Consider the following 22,599-nt stretch of genomic DNA (forward strand, 5'->3'; position numbering starts at 1 on the left):
TGAGCAAATTTATTGGGAACTATTTTTCCTAGATCACAGTTCCTACATGCTGCTCAAGACAAGGTCTGTGGATTTTCTTGATGAGTCAGGTCATTATATTTGGAATCAGACGTTGCTGTTGAGTTTTTCTAATGTATTTTTTAACACCACAAGCTGAGTGCCAAATTGTTCCATTGTATTGTAGAGAAGGCAGACATCTCTATGGCCAATATCTCCAACACTAGTTAACTCAAATGGCCAAAAAAGTAAATTTGAAATGTCTTTTCCCCAGGAATCATGACGCAGTTACTCAAAATAATCCACAGGCATTGTTGGAAGCACTATACCATATAGTTCCCACATGAAACTGCTCTCTTCAAGGTCTGTGGGTTTTCTTCATTAGCTGGGTCATGATTTTTAATGATGGCCTATAACTCCAACCAAAACAATATAAATTATTAAGCAGCACTACAGGTAAAAGGGAAAATATGTGTTGATTTTGAGAAGTTTCCTTTTAACTTTTTTCACAACAAGTATATGAAATAAGCAGATTTAAGAGTTATTTCTGTTAAACAGCTTCCAAAAATCTGTGCAGTTGTGGTATCTGCTATTTTTCTGTGGATGTAGAAAGGTGGCTAGTTTACTATATAAAGTGATGACAGCTCCGTTCAGATCTTGAGGGGGGCTGAACGATTTAATGAGTATGAGTGGTGGCACTCTCCACCACCATCATCAAAACACTAAATGAGAAAGTATATTTTGCAGAAATGGTGTTGCATTCAGTTCAGAGACTTGCCAGAGCACACTGAAGTTGTTCCAGCGGCTCCTAATTGGATGTTGTTTTTTCTTTTAATTTGTCACCCATCAGTGTGTGTATGTTTGATATTGAGTTACTGTACTCAGAAGAACCCCGAAGGCATATAGATGCCTGCTTCTTCTTCTTCTTTAAAGTCGGATTTTTGTGATCAAAATCACACGGACTTCAAAAGATATTCTGCTTCTCTGTGGAAAGGTCTGTTAATATTGAAGATTAAATATTGAGATTTTGTATTAGGGTTTCATTTAGTAAATGTAACTGTTTGGTTTGCTAATCTCACACAGTCTCTCAGAAAGAATCATTTCATTTTGTCTCTTAAGCCTTTAGCAGGCTGTGACGTATCTCCTGTGTGAATCCGGAGTCTTTGACTTTATTTCCATGGAAGTATCCAAACTTTTTTCGTCAAACAGCTTGTTGAGAGCACGTCTGAACTTTTGTATTGCTCTCTTTTACTTCTGTTTTATTCACTTAAGCCTTCCCCAAACATTTATTCATGCCGAAATAAACTCTTGAAACAAAAGGTTAAACTACAATAAACTTTTCCAATAAACTGCATGTGGTAACTATAGAAACCGGTAAATCCAATCAGCAAAGGTTACACTCTGACATCCTGCCTGGCACCGTGCTAAGCGTTCTCGAGCACATCGCACGCAGGAATATGACAGCAAAGATGGCAAGCACACTCATAGTGATAAGTGTTTCACCTCCCACAAGAAGTATTTATTTTGACAAGAATGTGCTGTGATGACTCAAACATACAACTCGCTGTAGGCTAATTCACAACTTCTACATGTTGCGCTGCCATCTCACATGCCATTAGAGACTCTAACAGTTGGCCGCTCCGTGCATCTCCCCCTGCACTACCATTTATTAGTTATTGGAAGGCTGTTAAGAAGATGATGTCTGGCGTTGTGAGCAGTCTGGATCTCTGAAATGAATTACTAGAATGACTCCAATCCATTCTGTATCCCGGTGCTGTTGAGGTTATCTCTCACAGATATACCCTGGCGTATTGCAGATATCGAAAAGACACATGCACTCAGTCGAGCAAACATTGATCACAGATGAGTATCAGCAGGAGTCTCTTCCCGAAGCCAAAAGACTGGTTGTTAGTACACAAGCGGATGCTTTATACACACACACACACACAGGACCATTAGGGCTGTTTAAAACGGCCACTTAAAATCATCACAGCCTCCTCCTGGCTGCATCACACTCCCCGATCTCTCTGAGAACTCTGTGTGTGTGTTATTTGTGTCTTTGTAGTCGTAATGCAATGAATCATGTGTACACTTTTAGAAAGTCTCTCCTTGAAGGCATTCATGTTGCTGCACTCTGATGTAAAGTTTCAGAGGTCGTTCAAAAGTTCAAAACAATCTCTGCTTAAAGTTTGTGTCAGATTGTTACTTGAAAACTTGTTTTAGGTAACTTGAATTGCAATTTATTATACTTATGTAACATTAAAGACATACTATGCAGGAATTTTGTTTCACAGTTTGTTAACATTCAAACTTGGCCTCTCCTCTCCAATAAAACCCCACATAACTTGTTTTGGATAGAGCTTTTTCTGCTTCGTATTTCCTCTTATTATATTTGCAATTTTCAACTCTGTCCACTATTTCCATGCGCTTTACTCAAAGGGTGACAGCCACAAAAGTTCCGATCACAGCAAAATGCAAAAAACAATATTATAATTAATAATGAAAAGGCAGAGGTCAGGGTCACTGCAGATACAGACACCACCATACACTTATATGGGGTCATAAGACTGTTTATTGTATTTTAGGTAAACCATGTTCTGTATACTGTTAACAGTACGCTATTTTAAGTTAGGGCTGGGTAATATATTCATTATACAGTATCGTGCAAAAGTTTTAGGCAGGTGTGATAAAATGCTTTAAAACAAGAATGCTTTCAAAAATAGAAATGTTAATAGTTTATTTTTATCAATTCACTGAATATAAATTGAGTGAACAGGAGAAAAATTTTAATCAAATCAATATTTGCTGTGACGACCCTATATTTCATATATATATATATATATATATATATATAATTTTCAGAATAAGAGACCTTTCTAGATGTTCTATTATTTGCCTATACCCACTTAGTCAGTATATCTATCAATCATATTACAGATGATTACGTATCAAAAATCTCAAGGTGTAAATATTTTATGAAAGCACCAAAAGTCTTAAGACTTAGAATTAGACAGACTTTATTGTCATTCAGTTATTCATACAAATATACACACTGAATGAAATTATGTTGCATTGGCTCACAGAACTCTGGGATGTAAGACAAGTAAAGTATAAATATAAAAAATATAAAACTGTAAAAATAGAATATTTGAGTGTAGCAGCAGAAAATGTTTTTCAACTCCTACTATTTGCCTTTTCCATGTCACCCAGCCCTATTTTAAGTATATATTTAATTGTATGTACGTGCAATTTTCACAAGGTTATAGTTTCCTTCAAAAAGATGTGCAAGATAAGTGTTAGTTGTAGTTTTAGAGAGACGCTGGCAAAAATAATTGAGAGCCATTTTAACATCATCACTTGTCACCTGTTCTTCTGGCATCAGCCGTATCACCAGATGTGGCTCAAGGTCCAACACACATCAAGTGGCTAGTTAAGTGTCCCCAGTTCAGCAGCTGGATAAAGTATATGTTACACTGCCTCCACATGGCAGGGAGGCAGTACTGCTGCACAGCTGGACACTGACTGAGTCAAGGTCAGAGGGAAAGTGTCAACTGCTGGAGACATGCTGCTTCAACCTTTGTCCCAGAGGATTTTATGCATGTGTGTGCATGCGTGTGTTTGCGTAGAGGAAATTCTAACGCTTGTTGTCTGTCTACATACGTGTGTGTGTGTGTCTTGTGGGAGAGCTTTGCTGTGGTAGCCGGGTTAGCCTCTTGAGCATCATTATCATTGGAATAAACAATAGCTAAGCTGCGATGTCCTCTGTGCCCTTGTTCCTCTATTAGATGGTCTTGTGTGTGTGTGTGTGTGTGTGTGTGCACAGGAGCAGATGTGTGTTTTTTAAGCACATTTAGTTATAACAAATCTACAAAATTTGCAAATATCCGTGATTATGCACTAAAATAAACATTCCTGCTTTTGTCTTAATTAGCTTACCAGTTTATTGATATTTAAGAGAATCCTCATGCGTGTCCTGTGTGTGTCTGTGCTTATTAAAGGTACCTAATCCCTTCGTTGGACCGCTCCCATGCCGGCTTCTACCGCTGCATCGTGAGGAATCGGGTGGGAGCCCTTCTGCAGAGGCGCACAGAAGTACAGGTGGCCTGTAAGTATGCACACAGGATGTAGGTGAAACACAGATGAATGGCCCTAATGGGTGAATAAAAGGATGGATGATAGATAGAGGCAGTGTGTGTGTTTGTGTGGGTTTGACTGCCTGCAGAGTACACAGTATGCCCACACTCTGTTTGGTTGCCTTTGTATCAAGGACTGACTGGGGAGGGACAGATGCTGGCAGGGTGAAAGATCTACCTGCATATCATTCGGGGTGTTATCAACCCGGACAGCTGTTCCACTCAGCATTCTCATTAGATTGATATTGTTGCCGTGGTTGTTTTTAACTTTGCTTCATTTCAATATGACCGCCGCTTATTTCATTCTCTCTCTTTAGTCAACAACATCTGTCGTTTCTTGGCGAAAATGAGGGCTCGGATGAGGCGTGTTTCTGTAAATTTTTTCAGCGCCACTTTCAGGCCCCGCTCGACTCCCTCGTCTTGTTAACGAGCTATTACAAACACACAGCGGAGGTGTCTGGAGTGTTGTCAGGATGAATCCACCCCCCGCCCCGCCCCCGTGGCACAACCCCCGTCCTACGCCCATTATCCTGCCTTCCCAGGGTGCGACAGGTTCATCGGCTTCCTCTTGTTTCAGCGACATTTGAGTGCATGTGACACTTCGCTGTTCCTCACCGAACAATGCAGCCAACCAGGCGTGTGAGAGAAAGAGATGGGAGGGATGGGAGACAGAGAGGGCCTAACAGTCCCACAGGTCCACTTCTTTAGTATTGGGCAAACATGCTGTTGCTGTGGCCAACAGCTTCCTCGTGCATCTCCTCTTTCCTCCAGCAGTCTGACTCTTTGTTGCTTCCTTAGCTGTTTCTTTTTGTTGTTGCTTTCCCTCCTCTCTTTAGACTTTGTCTGTTGTCTGGCCACCACTGCTTTCTATTTATTTCTTGGCTTCCACCCCTCTGTTATTCTGTTTCTCTTTTTTCCCACCTCTTCCCATTTCCATAATTCTCTTCTCCCCCCACATCAGTTGCTCATGGAGGGATACGGACTGTTAAACAGAGCAAAAAAGGAGAATTAAGGACACCTGCAGAAGAAATGGATGAGATAGACAGGGGGAGGGAGGGAGGGGAAGATAGAATAGGAGAGATGGGGAGATCTCTTTTGAGGCAGCACAATTAGGATTGCAGAGACACACCTCGCAGAAAGGGAAACATGCAGAGGCATTAGAGTTTAGGGAAGGGGAGGAGGACATCACATCGCCGAAACTGCAGATCAAAGTCAGGGGATTTGCACACTTCCCAGATTTTCATTTAAGCTAAGCACCACAGCTCCACTGCAAAGCCAGATTACCTTTTTTATTCTCTTTGAAAGAGAGCGAGAGAGAGTGAAAAATAAGATTGCTATCGATGCACAACGACTCCAACATCCCCGGTTCAAAGCCCCACACCTTGATCCTTACATTTTTCAAAGATAATATTATTTCTAAACTGTGTTAGAACTTAATTGAGTGTTTGATGTTATGTTCAAATGATTTCAGCAGAGTTTCCTTTATTGTTTCACTGGAATTGAAGAGACAAATCTACAAATCTATGATCCTTTTCTTGCCTTTCATGCAAGTAAAAAAAAAAAAAAAAGGTATTCAGGTGTCGTGGAAACAAAGTCTGCACTTTTTCCTGCAGAGAGCGGCGGAGGAGGAAAAGTCTGCTTTGTTACTGCCGTCTCGTAAAGGTTTACAGTCGGCATCAGCCAATTTGATAGCATCAGAGAATTGCACGGCTGAGATCGAAACAACAAATGAAGTCAGGGCTGATCGACGTGAAATACATCAAAAAATTTCTAAGCCACCCATAGATCTCACTTACAAATGGGCATAGTGTGGAGCAGGGATATTAGTGCAGTATTTTTGTCAGCTTTTAAGATATAATGAGGCAGGGGAGGAATAAAAGCGCTATAACAAATGAAATGTATTAGGAGATAATAGAATAGCGGCAGCACTGGTCATCTACTATGTTGAGTAATGCACACATTTAGAGCGTGATCAAGATTGATTGCCCTTGATGCATCCACACAGGAGGATACGGAATATGAATATGAGTCAATTTAGCGTCCCCTCTGTGTCCCTCTGTGAGTCATTACATCTTGGTTCCTTCTAGCCTTTCTTGATGTACTGGGGAAACCATGGCAACAACATTGCACTGTCCATCAAAGTGGCTCAATGTAACATTTCACAAGAGAAAGCAGATGGAAAAAGCTCCGTGGGCACCAAGAGTGAGATTTAAGAAAGAAAAGGAGATTTGTTCCTGTGACTTTACGTGCCCTTTGCCTATCTTACCCCCTCCTGTGTTTTTCTGTTTTCCTCTGTTTGTTTTCCTGCAGTTATGGGCAGTTTCGAGGAGGGTGAACGCAGCCAGTCAGTCTCTCAGGGAGAGGGCGCCGTGATCCCAGCGCCACGCATTCGCAGCTTTCCCCAGCCGCAAGTCACCTGGTTTAGAGATGGGCGTAAGATTCCACCCAGCAGCCGCATGTGAGTCCCTTTTTACTTATTTTCTTTGTTCCTGTCTGAGTCTTTCTTGTCCTTTACTTTGTGTTTGTGTTTGATCCTGTGAATACTTCTTTGTGCCTTGTTTGTTCCTGGGGGTCTTTGAGTGCTTTAGTCTCTTCCTACCTGTCTTTTGTCATTTATCTTGCTACATTTTGTGCAAACAGTTTGAATTTCTCCTGCGAAAAAAGGGCCCGAGACCAAAGCAGTTTTGGGACTGTGTGAAATGAAATCACCACTTTGTTCGCCCCGTTTTTATTTAAAAAGAAAAACCTACAGCAACCACTTTTATTTCAGCTTATCTATGACTCTGTCTCTCTTCATCTTGTCCTCAAAATGGGAGGCTGTGTGTTTCTGGGGTCACATATCAGTGTTCGCCAGCTGGTAGTGGTGATGTTTGTACACCGCCATCAGTACCCAGTGGGACTTGGAGCGCTGGAGCTGCTGACAGCCTCAAATGGGGTTGTTGTTTTGCTTTCCCATTCTATTCACTTAAAATGGAAGGGTGTAAATGGAGAGGTGGGTTTGGGAAAGAGGTGTTTTCTTTCTGATGCACTCATTGGCCAAAGAAAGCCAATTGTTTTACTTTAGTTACATCAGTATATATTGACATATTCAGGCATATTTATTATTTAAAGAGTACTCGACAAGTTTAGCATTGTCGGACTCATGGTGGACACAAGAGAATCAACACTAATGCAGCAAACCACAGGAATTGAGTCTACATTCTCGACCACCGATGATGATCTGCTGGCCTCAAGCTGACACGAATAGTCTGACAAGCCCACTTCTCTCTAACTCACACCAGCAGATTTTTATTTTATTTTATGCAGCTCCATGGAGCCACCCGAAGCTTTATGCAACTTTGTTTTTACTGCATGCAGTGGTACTCCCTGTAAACAGCTTTTGATGCATAAAATTGTCTTTTAAACCTCTGAACCCCAACAAGCCGTTTCAGGGCGTTTTTTGCTCTTTTTGCATTTTACTCACCGTGGCCTTGTATTTCACTGCAATATTTAAGGCCAGCTCTACGGAATCAGCAAAATCATGGCTAGAAGTGGGAACAACTCCAAAATGCCTTTTGTGCAGAAAAACGCACTCATAGTGATAATTTTCCATAAAAATAAAATGCAAGTTCAATTTCGGTGATAAATTTTAAAAAATGAATTGTAATAAAATGAAATGTAAGCCATTCAAGTGTCATGAATATCGGAAAAAAATTGCACCTCCACATGATATACATATTAAACTATTTGCTTTTTTGTCTTCTCCCCTCTGCTCTGTGTAAACAGCCTGCAGTTCTGTCTGATTTTCAGTGAATTTTTTTTATGTGACTGTTAAAAGTAAAATTAGGTATGGCTACACAGTTGCCTTGAAGAGTGCAGAATTTAATCCAAACAGTTCCTTTTTGGCGACTTTTTAAATGACACATGTTGAATAAATTCATTCTGACTGAAATTTCACACTTTTAAGCTTTGATTTGGTTACTTTTTCTAATGGAAACTATTGAAAACTATGATCTGTTCAAGGACTTTTGGAAAGTTCAAATTCCGACACTAATGCCTGTTTTTACAGTTTCTTTCTACAATAAATAGTGTATTTTTTGCGATCTTTATCAGAAAATATACTTCTCAATTCCACCAGCAACTGGGGTTCAGAGGTTTCAGTATTAACCAAATGTGTCTGCAAGAATTTCAACATTTTTCACAATATCCTCATATCCATTTGGTAGAGCATCCAGGGTTCTCTGTTCCTGACTTTGTGTGGGGAATACTTTCTGGGTGCATGTGTGTTTTAAAAGGCACTTATCCCCATCTCATCACATCTGCATTTCTTCGCAGTAGGAGGTGACCTTGCCCTTGGTTAGAGTGAATCTTTCTTATCAGCTCCTCATCATCAGTAATCATACCCCGACCGAGAATGACAATGAGACAAGTGAGGGAGAAGCTGAAGCCTGCTGATGGCCGCTCTCTTCACCCTTGTTCCGTCTTGTAGCAGAAAATCAGGATTACTTTTGAAAAGGTCGAACAAATGTGACGTGTGTATTTAGTTGGTATTTGAAGAGATTATTGTTCTAAAAGTTTGAATGATCACACTTCGTCAGGTGCAAAGGATCCATCAAAGAATCTTCTATTAGTTTCACATTCCTCTCATTCAGCTCCTTCTCCCCTCTCTCTTCTTGTCTCATTTATTTCTTCCGTTGATGTCTCTCTCTCTCTCCTCTCACGTCTTTTGTCTCCATTATCGGCCACCCACTGTGTGTACTTTGCTTCTCTTCATCCTCACTACCTACCCTCTAGCTCTGAGAATGCTAATTCTGCGCGCGCTACCAAGGTCACTGTGTGCAAATGAGCACTGTTGATAACAGGCAGCCTTTTTTTTATTGAAAATCATTTAATTGAATTTGATTCGTGCCACTAGCGTTGACTCTGTAGAGGCATCAAAGTCTCACCAGTGGGGGAGACTGGAGGAGCGCCGAAGAGAGAGTTTTTGTGCCGCAAATGTTACCTTGATGAAGGCTCTTTCCGAGGACTAGTGCTCTCCAGTGTCACTTCCAGCTGTGTGTTGTCACATAAGTTCCGTTGTGTTGGAATTATAGTCATTGTGAGGCTGGTGTTTCCATCTATGCATGACAAGTCATGATGTAGAATAGCAGCGAAGTGAGGAAGAGAAAACAGGTGCAATGGACTACAACCATGGTGACCATTTTCTCTTCCATTTACTATATCTCTTTAACATTTGTGCTTTTTATACTCTTTTTTTTTTCTATGTCCTGCTATTGTCCCCTGCTCCTGCTACCCCACGTCAGGTGTCATAACTTTAATTTGCAGTCTCTCCAGGGGTTTCGTCTTGCTTCTTCTCCCTGTGCTCTGCTTAATCACACCTCAGCAATAGAAGAGTTGGGGAAAAAAATAGCCAGACGGATAATAAATGCAGTAATCACCAATGGCTAATAAAATCTATGCCTCTTCTGCTGCCCGCTGTACTTGAACTACATTATTTGTCACATTTTGTTTGCGTTCACTTTTTGATCATTTCGGCTGGAACGGAGTGGAAATGATGTCAGTTGCTTCTTTAAATTGCATCCCACAGCAGGAGGGGGTGTTCTTGTCTTGACTTGCTCTTGTCAGATTTTTTTTTTTTTTTGCACTGGAAAGGTGGCAGAGGCTTGGAAAAATCCCCCCAGGATGACAGTTGTTTATTGCAAGGACCTTTGTAAGGTGGATTGTTATGTGCTCTCTCTTGATCTGGTCACAAGACGCCTCAAACTATGCAGTAAATGTTATTTCTCTCGATACGTTAGTTAGTTTGTGTTATTGTGTGCTTTTAAAGATGCAGTTTTGATGCAACAAAATCACACAATAACACAAACTAACTGACTGCTTGAGACAGCAGCAGACCAGCAACTCCTGTGTCCTGCAAGGTAAAATGGAGTCTGGTGGGAGAGCTTAAAAAACAGCTTTAATTTCACTAGTATAAACTTAAACAGGGCTGTGAAGGTAAATTGGCGAAAAATATTATTATTTTTATGGTGGTGGCCCCTGTGGTCCCTTTAACTATTTATATTATATAGCACCATCGACAAAATATCTGCAAAACTAAGCAGCCTCAGATGTATTTTGCATGAGTGCAAATTATGGGAATTTGTCAGATTAAGTTGGAATACATTATACCTGCTGCACATCAGTATGTTGGCATTGTCCCAGTCCTCAGGGTCACAAATGCATTTAAATGTATAAGTAGTGTAGTGTGAACACTGCACACCATCCTTGCCCTGCACATGTAAAGAAAACCCACAGAAACTTAATGAATGCTGCATTTTTTGCTTCCCTGCTGCCAGTTTCCCCCCCGGCAAGGCAGCGTCTCACTGTGGCACTGTGACTGCTCTCTCTTTGCCATGTGGCCTCTGCAGCTGTTGTTCTTGGCGTCGGCAAAGACTCCTGTGCCGTCCCTCTCAGTAGGCCCATAAACTTACGGATGCACTTATTGTTGTGTTTCTCTCTGATGGTCTTCTTGTTCACTTTCAAGGCTAAAGAAATGGTGTCCTCGTATGACTCGGTGCTGAAATGTGCAGCAAGGCACTGGTCTCGCTGCCCTGCAATGGATCGGTTCAAGCGGACTCGTCATGTCTTTGTTGTGTTGTGATGTAGAGCAGGATGCGAGGAGAAAAAGAACTTATTTACCACTAACAGTCATTATTCTTCCCTTATTGAATGGGAATGCATTTGGCAGGGCCTTTTCCATTCAGCTGTCGTGATTTGTTGTGTTATTTTGGAGACTTAATGTGGTGTATAATCAGAGGTTCCTTCGGTAAACACATTTGGAGGGATTGCAGGGCCGCTGGCTAGAAGGTGAGTCTGCCTCTGGATATAGTGGAGCCTGTCCTCTCACTATTTCACCACTGACAACAACTTACTGCCCACTACCTGGTTTTCTCTCCCAGATACTTTCCATTGACACATGGGCATGGATTTATCTGCATTACACTGAAAACAACCTTGTAGAGGTGTCCGTTAAGACAGAACACAGAGGAGCCTGACCTGGAGGAGTCAGTGGGAGGACATCCCTGATACACACACATTGCAATTCCCCTGAGTAATCTGCTGTAGCTACTGATCAATTAATGGCCCCTGCCTGTGATGTTCGGGTCCTGTCAGTCTGCTATGGATTCCCCATTAGTCACGAGAGCCAGTGAATAGCCAGGCCCTTTCTCTGCATTTCCCTTTGACCAACTGGCCAGCATTAGTCATGAACCCAACAATCTGCAGGTCAGGAGGGAAGGGATGTCAAGGAGAAGCCAGCTCCGACAACAGAGAGCAACAAACCATCATGCACATGGATGCAGGACTGAATCAATGCATGGATATAGCATGGATAAAGATTTGTTGATATCGTTCAAACAATATTAAAAGGTCCATTGTATATATTTTTCTATATAATTTATATCACAATGTCATAAAAACAGCAGCCAGGCTGCAGAAATGAACTTCATCTGAATTAACTGTGTGGTTATGTTATTAAGATTAATTATTTATTAAATTATCAGAAAACATACTATATGGATATATATACTGATTTAAAGGTATGAAATTACCTAAATCTGCATAGATGATTTTGGCCATATCATCCAACCCTATGAGTGCACAACAGGTGTTTTCATTAAGATATGATGAACATCCAACTCAGCTCTGAAAACAAGTTCAAAATTATAATTATTTGAGATGATTCCCCAAATCAGCGATATTGTTTAGTGGTTGCCACAATTCAATTCAATTTTCAATTTAAACTTTTTTTCAGCACTGAAGGCTATTCCATTGTTAGACTATCATACAGATGTCAGACATCAGACTGTTGGTTCCTAAAAATAAAATATAAAATTATCAGTTTCTATCGGTATCATGTGTAATATATGCATATTGCAGGGGGAATGTACCTAGGCTAAAGCAATATTGCCAAATTTAAATAATTGATTTAAAATGTTATTCCAATGACTAATTGGGCAGTCCGTGGCCTAGAGGATTGAAGAGCCCTTGAGCAAGCCACCTAACCCCCCACTGCTCCCTGGGTGCAGAAATATGCTGCCCACTGCTCCTAAGCATGATGTGTTCACTGGTGTGTAAAGGATGGGTTAAATGCAGAGGTCAAATTCTCAGCTCACTGTTTCAGTGTGTGTGATCTCAATCTTAATTTGAATTTCACCAGTCAATTCAAAAAATGTAAAGAAAAAAATAAACAAAAAAAGAGCCACTAGATTTATTTTACTAAAACAACTTGTTTCTTGGGTTTATATGGTGCACCTGAATGCACCATGAAGTCCATGTGGTGCCCACACTCTTTAAAGTTTGTTGTTTACATACAACAAAGAAGGTTAAATGGTTCAACAGCACTGTCTTTAGAGAAGCAGGAGGATTCTTCGGCTGTTTTGAAGTCATTGAAGCGAAATATGCTAACCTGGATCCAGGCTAGGCTCAGAGTGACTTGCATAAACCGGCTGAACAACATCTTTCTCACAAACAACAGCACTCTCATCAACAAGCCAGGCAACATGAGACTGCAGATTACAAATCACAGCGTTAATAGCTGGTGATTTTGATGATATTGGAGAACCGGATGCATGAAAACATTCCAACTTAGCTTAACTGTTGAGTGAGGAAGCCACACTGTTCCCACACCCAACCCCTCATCACACCCCCCAGTCCCTCCTCACTGCTGGGCTGTTTGTTTCTGTGCACTCAACTGGGCCAGTTAATCTCTGCCGGGATGGAGTTAGACTCTCTGCGGACCCACCCATTGCAACAGTCTCTTTAAATACAGAATTTCAGTTTGGGTACTTAGGTTTTACACATTGAATCATTACAATAACTCAACTTTCTGTTAATTAACTAGTTGTTTAAGCAGCAGCTCTTGGAGATAGACTGATGCATGTGGCTTTGTGAACGCCATGGTTACTCAGCAGATCGAAATGTCCTTGTCACGATTTGACCCTGCGCGGTATGTAGGACATTTATTTTTTCCTTTACTGTTTCTTCTCACTCAACCAACCTAGAGCAACAGGGAAGCAGAAAGCAAACAGTGAGCCACAAATCTCTAGTTCATGCCCCCGGTGAGAGAACAAGTGGCTGTTTTCATGAGCAACACTCCCTTAACTCTTCTCATCTCTCTCAGTCCTCCATCTCTCCATCCCCAGGAGCTGGGGCTTTTTCATCACAGGTCTATTGAGCAGTAGGGCATGCGGCCTGCTGCTAGCTAGTCTCTCTCTCTAGCTTTTCCTTTGCCTTCATCTGTCTAGTGGCTGGAGTTTGATTCATACTTTAGCCAGCCATGTGAGCTGCTTGATCCCGTCGACCCCTCTCTCTCTCCTGGGGGAGGCCATCAGCCGACCGGGGCCATTTGTCTGCATGTAATGGAGGTCTGAGGCTGTGGAGCGAGGTTAGGCCCCTCACGGCCCGGCAGAGAGGGACAGCCACGACAGATGCCAAAACACTCTCGGGCATGTGTTAGAACAGACACAGCTCTGTCACATTGTGTCAGTGCTGGATTAACGCGATAAGATATGCATACAGACTGACAAAGACTGTGCTTCAGCTAGATACGAAGACTCTAAAGCTGGTTGTTGAAAATGTAGAGTCCAGGGACGATTTGTTCTTAAATAAAAATAGCAACCCTGGATCATAGTTTATTTAATCTCCTCACAAAGTAATAATGAAAATTAAAAAAGGGACGCAGCTAATGGCTAATGAAACATTTAAACATCCATCTCTCAATTTCAATCAAACATAAATCCTCGTCATCATTATTGATTGAAGTGCTACGGAACTATTATCAGACCAAAGCCACCCTTGACGCTAAACATAAATAAATTGATCCACAAGAAAGTAATTGCATGTGAGACTAGTACTGCTTCTTGCTGCAAGCAAAACTGGGATTGCACATAAAGCTACACAGTTGGCGAAGATGTTTCTTAGCAGCTGTCCAGCCTGCCAGGCTCTCTTGTGGACCGCAGCTCTTTCTGGAGAATAATAATGGAAAAGGAAATTGGGTTGGAATAAGAAAGCATTCAAAGATGCAGGAATAAACATAAAAACCAGACAGAGACAGAAGCATGTTCACACATATCTGATTTGTCCAAATTTCTCAGCTCTGTGGCTTGATAAATCCCCGCACCGTGCCGAATATGTGGTAAGCCATCGTTACGAGCAAGCCTCAGACAGCTGCTCACACACCACTGAGAGACTGGGGAGTTTAATAAGGATGACCAAAATGCATTCAGAGAGAGAATGAGAAACAAGAAATTACTTCAGGAAGCTGGTCAAAAAACGAACAATTCCATTACCTCTTTTAACCAAAGTCTTATCTCCCTCTTCCTGCTCCCTTGATATACATGTAAAGCCATTCAGGATAATTGGCTTACTTTTAATTTCTTCCTGCATCATGTGGTCTTTGATCCCTGAGGAGCGGCGAGCACTGGGAGCGGTTAGACCTGCTGAACACACCATGTAACAAAGTCTTGTGTGACCCCCACTGCAGCAGCCCTGATTACAGGCTGAGGGGAGAGAATGCTCAGCAGGGAAGCACATTAAAATCAACTAGCTGGGGGGAAATTGCCTCCTGCTCCCACTATTATTGATGGAATCAGGACTTGCTCTGGATGGTGGTAAAATATTAGTTGAAACTTATTTTGCCCGGTGCTTGGACAGGGTTATTGAGTAGGGAGTGGTCTTTGGAGGAAAAGGAAAATTGAGGGGGGAAAAAAAGAAAATAAATAGCTTCTAAGGTCAATTTATACAATGCAAGACATTATCACAGAGGTGGTCTCTTTCAGGCATGTATGGATTACTGAATGAACTGAAGGGGCACAGGCTCAGGGGGCTTTACCTGCAAAATGTCACTCAAGAGACACCTACCAACCAGGAGGAGACTCAAAGAAACATAAAACTACAAAGAGACAGCAAGAGACTACAAAGAGAGTAAAATAATCACACAGTGGTGCAAAAAAAAACAACTGCAAATATACACAAAAGACTAATAACTACTATTATGAAAGGGACAAAATAACCACAAAGAGACAAAACGTGACAGAAAGGGGCAAAAACATCTATAAAAAGGGGTTAAACAAAACAAAACCACTACAAAGAAACAGAAAGAGACCAAAATAATGACAAAATGGTGCAAAAAAAACACACAAAAGACTAAAAGCTACTATTATGAAAGGGTCAAAACAATCACAACGAGACACAAAACTACCACAAAGAGACAGTAAGTGACAGTAAAGAGGCAAAAACATCTATAAAAAGCGGTGAAACAAATCAAAACATCTACAAAGAGACAGCAAGAGACTACAAAGAGTCCAAAAAAATGACAGTTGTGAAAAAAAAACACCTGCGAAGATACACAGAGACAAAAAACTACATTAAAAATGTGTAAAACAATTAACAAACTAAACTAAACCACTAAAAGACACAAATAAACTAAAAAGAGACTAAAATGAATGCAAACACACAGAAATTACAATAACGAGACACAAAATGACAGCAAAGAGACACAAAAAGGCCAAAAAGGGACACACGTAAAGCTGAACAACTCTAAAGTGTGACTTGCTCTTCTGTAGGACAGGTTGTGGGGCCTTTTCTGTACCCAGGGACCCATTGTCTGCTAGTCTGTCCATGCCTCCAGGTCATGTAAAACTTCACCTCCTATAACTTAGCAGCACTACCTTGTATATTCATCTTCAAGAGTTTTTCTTAGGCGACAGGTAAAGAAGTTAAGCCCTGGATTGTGTCCCCATTTTAGAAAAGGTCCCGGGAAGTCACCTGGGATTCATTCAGCGCTTTGGACACTTCCGTTCTGCCCACATCCCTGAGGGGATCCATAATTCATGGCTGTGCGTCCAGGATGTCACCGCTCCAGCAAGCTAGCATTAAATATTTACCGCAGATCATAAGCTGCAGCCATTGAGGCCTGCCAGTCCCTTTAGGAAGACTGTTTTCAGTCTCAGCATGTACCAGGAATCCCAAATGAGCCCGGTGACTTGGGCTGCTTTGAGAAATCAGTCTTGGGATGAATCTCATAAGTCATCATACTGTAAATACTAACAGCACAGGTGGCTAATATATGCAGGATATCAATCTCTTTGCTGTGTCCAATGCTTTTCTTACAATCAATTTAAAAAAAAAAATGAGCCACTAGATTTATTTTACAACAACTTGAGTTTCTCAGATGAGAAATGAGGTGCAACTGAATGCACCATGAAGTCCCTGTGTTGCCCACGCTCTTCACTGTTTGTTGTTTATATACAACAAGGAAGGTTAAAAGGTTCAGCACCGCTGTCTTTAGCGAAGCAGGAGGATTCTCCAGCTGTTTTGAAATCAGTCTGCAGATGAATCTCATAAGTCATCATACTGTAAATACTAACAGCACAGGTGGCTAATATAAGCAGGATATCAATCTCTGTGCTGTGTCCAATGCTTTTCCTACCTGCCTCTCTGGAGCTGAAATCAAAGTTTGAGAAGTTTTTTTTTATGTGTGTGCACCTGTCGTGTAGATTTTTTGAGCATTTCTATCCACTTTTGAATCTTTTTTTTCTCGCTTTCTCATCAGCTCTCTTGTTCCCATAATAAGGCACAGCAGGTACTTAGATCCCCTCCTGATGAGATGAAGGTCAGGATGGAGGAACAAGTGGATGGAGAAGTGGAGTGGCTTAGATTGAAAGAGGAGAGAAAGAGGTCATCAACGGAGCATAGCAGAAACGTATACTGTACAGTATATCTAACAGGGGTTATATTTTCTTACATGCGTGGGATAAAAGCAGCAAGAAATACAGTACTTGTATAGAAAAAAAAACTATTATTTGCAGGCGATCAAAGGCTTTTTGTCGTTATGGATTACTAAGATATCTATTATAACTGATTCTGCACTGCCAATAGCTGCGGGAACATGAAAGAAAACGTCAAATAGAAAATCAAACAGAAATGTCACAGTGTACAGAAAGTGGGCAGGAGCCACAACCATTTGAATGATATTGATTTGTTTCTCTGACAGAAGTATTTTTCTGAGCTTCCTGATTTTTCTTACCTTGCCCGCGTGTCAAAAATGTCAGAAAAAAGTGCAGATTTTTTTGTTTAGAATTCATTTTAGCTGCTGTGTTGACAAGTATATTCCCACATGTGGTTTGGTAGTTGTGTGTCTGTCAGGGTAGATAACCAGATATCACCTTCTCACATGACCACGTTCAGCTTCTGGAGGAATGGATGGAGGGCAGGAGAAGAGAGGGGGAGTAGGACGAAGCAGTAGATGGAGGGATAAGGCCCGAGGAAAAGATGTATGTGGAGGAAGGCATCGAGTTGGAACGGCCTATCTACCGCCAGATTGTTGAACAGGCACAGATAATAAGAAAATATTGATTGTAAACATAGTCAGGGGGCTGTAACAGCAGGCGGCAGAGAGCAGGGAGGGGGATTTCTCGCTCACTGGTTGCTACATTGATGTTAGAAAGTCCAAGAGAAGACTTGATAGAGTCAGCAAGACACCAGGTATTAGCCCCTATAGAACACCTGCTGACAAACGATTAACTTTTTATTTATTCAGGCATCATTTCAGCAGCCGACAAGGAAGAGGCTATTGTTTCCTGCCAGAAGTGGTCGGCTGCCAAAAAGCAGGCCACAGGAAGCAGAGGGGTACAAATAGCCAATTAAAGCCCTGGGTTATTACGCAGCGCGATCATATTTCAGAACAAACCATAAGGAGAAGTATGAACAAGGGAGGTTGTCAATATTTCTGCCTTGCTCAGTCAGCACCAACACAGTGTTTACACATTGTAAATCGATATACCTAATGCTGCTTGAACAGCGTAATTAAAATGTTAAAATGTTTAATGCCCTTTTCAGCCGTGGGATCAAGTGTGGACACACAACCAGACTCCAAACATATTTAGCTCTAATTAGGCAGCCCGACGCTGCCTTTGAAGGATGAAAATGTATTGTTTTTTTTCCGAAGAAGCTTTGTCTTCTCTTGCCTCTGAAAGAGCACAGGAAACTGTTCTTTTTTAATTGTGCTATCCTCTATATTCAAAATATCTTAAAGGATACATATTGTGCTCATTTGCAGGTTCAGGTTGTTTACATGCTGTAAATGCTAAAAAACAAAACAAAAAAACATTATATTTCTCTCTCAATAAACTCAGTTTAATGGGTTGGTCAGTGTTTCAGGGCCTTCCACATCTGCACTCTCTACTTTTCTGCACCATCATTGCAGCCGGGGAATGACTATAACGGCAGTGTCGCCACACTTTCTATCAATACATGCAGTATAGTTGCGACTAGAGCTGCAACAAACAATAATTTTATTATCGATCAAGAAGAAATTGTGGTAATGTCCATCCCAGTGTCTTTAAAGTCCATTTTTTTGCATTGTGAGTCCAAAACACAAAGCTATGCAGTTTAATATGATATATGACAGAGAAAAGCAGGAATTCTCCATATTTAAGAGGCTGAAAACAACATTTTCTGCAAGTTTTGTATGGAAAATTACTTTTTTAAGATTATCAAAATATTTGGTGATTATTTTTCTGTTTGACTTGAGTGTTTTGATACTTCCACAGTGTTAATACATGAAAACCTCCCTTTTTACAATATAGGACCGTTAAAAAATGTTCTTCTTCTCTTCTTCTCTCCCCCTCAGTGCCATTACTCTGGACAACACGCTGGTCATCCTGTCCACGGTGGCACCAGATGCCGGCCGCTACTATGTCCAAGCGGTAAATGACAAGAATGGAGAGAACAAGACGAGCCAGCCCATCACCTTGTCAGTAGAGAGTGAGTAACCACATACTGTGCACATAAACACTGTAATTAAGCCAGGACAGGTGACAGGTGTGGTTGCACTGTTAGATTGTATAACATCAATTACGGAAAGCAACTAACCACCACTCAAATACTCTACTTAATGTAGGAAATTGCATCATATTTTATACCCAACAAACACTACCACTCAAAAGTTTGGGGTCACTTAGAAATGTCCTTATTTTTTTAATAAAATCACAATGTTTTTAAATTAAAATAACAGACAGACATTGTGGACATTGTTAATGTGGTAAATGACTATTAAAGCTGGAAACGGCTGATTTTCTTATAGAATATCTATTATATATTGTCCTGTGTTCCAGTGGCACATTGTGTTAATCCACCTTTATAGTGTTGAAAGGCTCATTGATCATTAAAACATCTGAGCATTATGTTAGCACAGCTGAAAACTGTTCTGTGCTGATTTGAGAAGCAATAAAATGATCCTTCCTCAGGCTGGTTCAGTATCTAGAGGTAAAGTTGGAGATTTGTACAGGTTAAAATGATTATTTCTGCCCTTGTCAATATCTTTACTATATTTTCAATACATTTTTGTTTTTTTCATGGAAAGCAACACGGACATTCTCTGGATGACCCCAAACTTTTGAGTGCTAGTGTATGTTTTGAATGTGAAATCCTAATAACTTAAAGAAACTAGTAACTATAGAACATTAAAGTTATACAGTACTTAGTTACCTACCACCTCTGCAAATAATGTAATATATGATAATGTAATGTATAGGCCAGAATGCACGTTAATTACTTTTACTTTTGATATTTAATACTGTGCACTGAGTTTGACTTGTAATAGAGTATTTTCACATTGTTTTATTTACTCAAGTAAAGGATTTTAATACCCCCGCCACCACTCTGTAACATATAAGCTGCTCAACCTTTATGATCAGATTTCATTTCATTGCACTGAAGTGTGTCTGTAGCCATATTTACACATTGTTGCAGATCTACACACAGCGGAAGAGAAAGCTACGGGGACAGGGACACAGACAGACTGTTCTACTGCCAAGTAGTTCTTAATATTCACCAGCATCCTCAGCTGCCACAACAGAAAAACACAAGATACACAAATCAAACCAATTCGGTTGGCTTCAGCTCAGCAGAGTGAATTATGAGAGGAAACCTAACAGACAGCATCTTATGACATGGTAGAATGGAGTTCAGTATGGAAGTGAATGAGGAGGGTGAGGGTAAGATATTACAGTTGACAACACCAGGGAGCAGAATAAGCCCGTGGTACATATGGAGAACAGTTGCAGAGTTGATTATAGTATTGTTAGAACACACACACACACACACACACACACACACACACACACACACACACACACACACACACACACACGCTTATGCAGGTTAGATCTAGGCCTCAGTTTGGCAGGTCTCAGGGAATCATGCCATGCATTTACATAAACATTTCACACGTGCTCTATATATGCACACTCAAACACACACCCACACATACACACATTGATGCACAGGCTAGGAGGAGAGCCAACACTGAGAGATTTTACTGTATGTGCATGTGTATCTGTCAGCATCTGCCTCAGCAGCTGTTCCTGCAGCCATGCCTCTGACGATGTATTTCCCCCGAGATTTCCTGCTCCAACAGTACTTTGCCTAAGACTTGGCGAGAGCGAAGGTCAAGGAGAACTCTGGGGAGACGAGTGTTGCTCATGTTACAGCGTCCATACTCAGGACCAAGTTTAAAAACTTGGTTTTGACTTCAGCGAGATAAATGTTTAACTTTAGAAAATCTGGTTTGTCCAGTTGAAATTTGCAGCAGTGTTTTCCTGGTTTAAGGTGCGTGTGTGTCAGTGTGTGTGGTGGGGTGCACACATGGCCTGTATGCATCTAATGACCCAAGATTGGTAAGATTGAGCTATGACAGCCCCTGTAGCGACTTCTGACATGTGCAGCCACAAGCAAACTCCCAGGGCATGATGGGATTGACGGATCAGTGTGAGTTTATCACAGACATGACACATCTCAAGCAGCATGCACGCACGCATGCACACACACACACACACACACACACACACACACAGTGCTCTCACTGCCATGGGCTGTCTGTCTCTGATTCCCAACAACTCACACACACACACACACACACACATATTCAAACAGACAAAAACTTGTTTGCACATGCACAGTTTTTTACACATAAAAATGCATGTATGTGCACACACATACACACAGCAGCCTATTCACCCCTTCAGCTCTGTGTTTGTCAGGCAGCATTTTCTGTCCCTGTTTGTGGTTCTCCAGTAGACATCTTATTATACACAGTCAGTGCACTGCCTCGTCCCATTCGGCCCAACTCTCTGTCACAACTCAGATCCACAGTGTGCATTGGTCAGTTTCAATATGTCACATCAATGAGCACCCACAGGGTCCACTGAGCGGGAAATTAAATGTATAGGACACCACTGTCCACAGGGCTCGCCACATACTGTCTGTAATAAATATATCTTGCTCTTTTTATCGATTAAGGTCATTGCTCTCTGCTTAACCTCTCCATGTATGTGTGTTTTTGCTGGTATGTGTGCGTGGCGACCTGTCTGTGCATCTGTGTAGATGTAGGCGGTCCAGCAGATCCCATTGCCCCCACCATCATCATCCCTCCCAAGAACACTAGCGTGGTTACGGGAACTTCAGAGGTCACAATGGAGTGTGTTGCCAACGCAAGGTAAGCATCCTGCAACTGTAGAGCAGTTTGTTAAAGGGTCAGTTCACTCAAATCACAAAGGATAATAAAGACGATTCAGAATTTAGAGATTTTGGACTATTTTTCAGTGAAAACGTAGATCCATTGTGACAATCAAATGCTGAAAATAATTTGTAAGTCATTTTCAATCAATCAATCAGACTTTATTTGTATAGCACTTTTCATACAAGAGAATAAAATAAAAATAAAGTAAGGTAACACAAAATACAATAAAAAACAAAAGTAAATAATAATAACAATAAAAAGTAAAAAAGCTAGATAAAAAAGATTAAAATTTTATATATATATATTTAAAAAGTAGGGCATGATAAAATATATACATATAAAAATAGACTAAATAATAAAAGCAAAATAAATAAATAAATAAAAGAGAAGATGTTGTAACACGAAGATGCATGAGCAGAAAAATATTTCAAAAATGGTTACATTTTTACACTGTTCTGCACAATTATGCATCTTAAAAGCATTTTTTTTTTATGGGTTTTATGAGGTTCTTCCATATCCATAGTCAGTTTATTACCTACAGTACATGGTGGTTTTAAGAAGCAGGCAGGAGTATTGACACAGAAGCTAAACATTGTACTGCTGTGGACATGGGCAGCACCTAAAAACCTAAAACAAATCAATATCAGTTTAAGTGTTCACCCATTTATAATATTTTCGCTGCTTTATTTTCAAACATTTTGCAGCGGGGAATCACAGCCGCTACTTTCATCTATGCTCTCCTTGAAGCCGCCAGACTCCTTTGACAAAAACGTAAAAAGTAATTTTACTTCACAGAGCACAGGAGTTTCTGGTGCATCGATCAGTTTGTTTATTTGTGTTATTGTATGACTTTTGTGAACCCTTTAAACACCAGAGTCACACAGTAACAATGGCTCAAGGCAGCGGTGCACCAGCAACTCCATGTTCTGC

At 40.8% G+C, this 22,599-nt stretch overlaps 1 protein-coding gene across 1 annotated transcript in view; it reads left to right on the forward strand.

Annotated features, from left to right (window-relative positions):
* The window catches only part of sdk2b (sidekick cell adhesion molecule 2b), a 327,715-nt gene that overhangs the window by 238,847 nt on the left and 66,269 nt on the right, over nucleotides 1-22,599 (forward strand). The window contains exons 3-6 of the mRNA XM_059324690.1: nucleotides 3,996-4,102; nucleotides 6,441-6,588; nucleotides 18,781-18,914; nucleotides 21,534-21,645. Of these exons, the coding sequence (XP_059180673.1) occupies nucleotides 3,996-4,102; nucleotides 6,441-6,588; nucleotides 18,781-18,914; nucleotides 21,534-21,645 (501 nt within the window). The remainder of the gene's footprint in view (nucleotides 1-3,995; nucleotides 4,103-6,440; nucleotides 6,589-18,780; nucleotides 18,915-21,533; nucleotides 21,646-22,599) is intronic.

Source organism: Centropristis striata, chromosome 21 (genome assembly GCF_030273125.1).
Source record: "Centropristis striata isolate RG_2023a ecotype Rhode Island chromosome 21, C.striata_1.0, whole genome shotgun sequence".
Lineage (NCBI taxonomy): Eukaryota > Metazoa > Chordata > Actinopteri > Perciformes > Serranidae > Centropristis > Centropristis striata.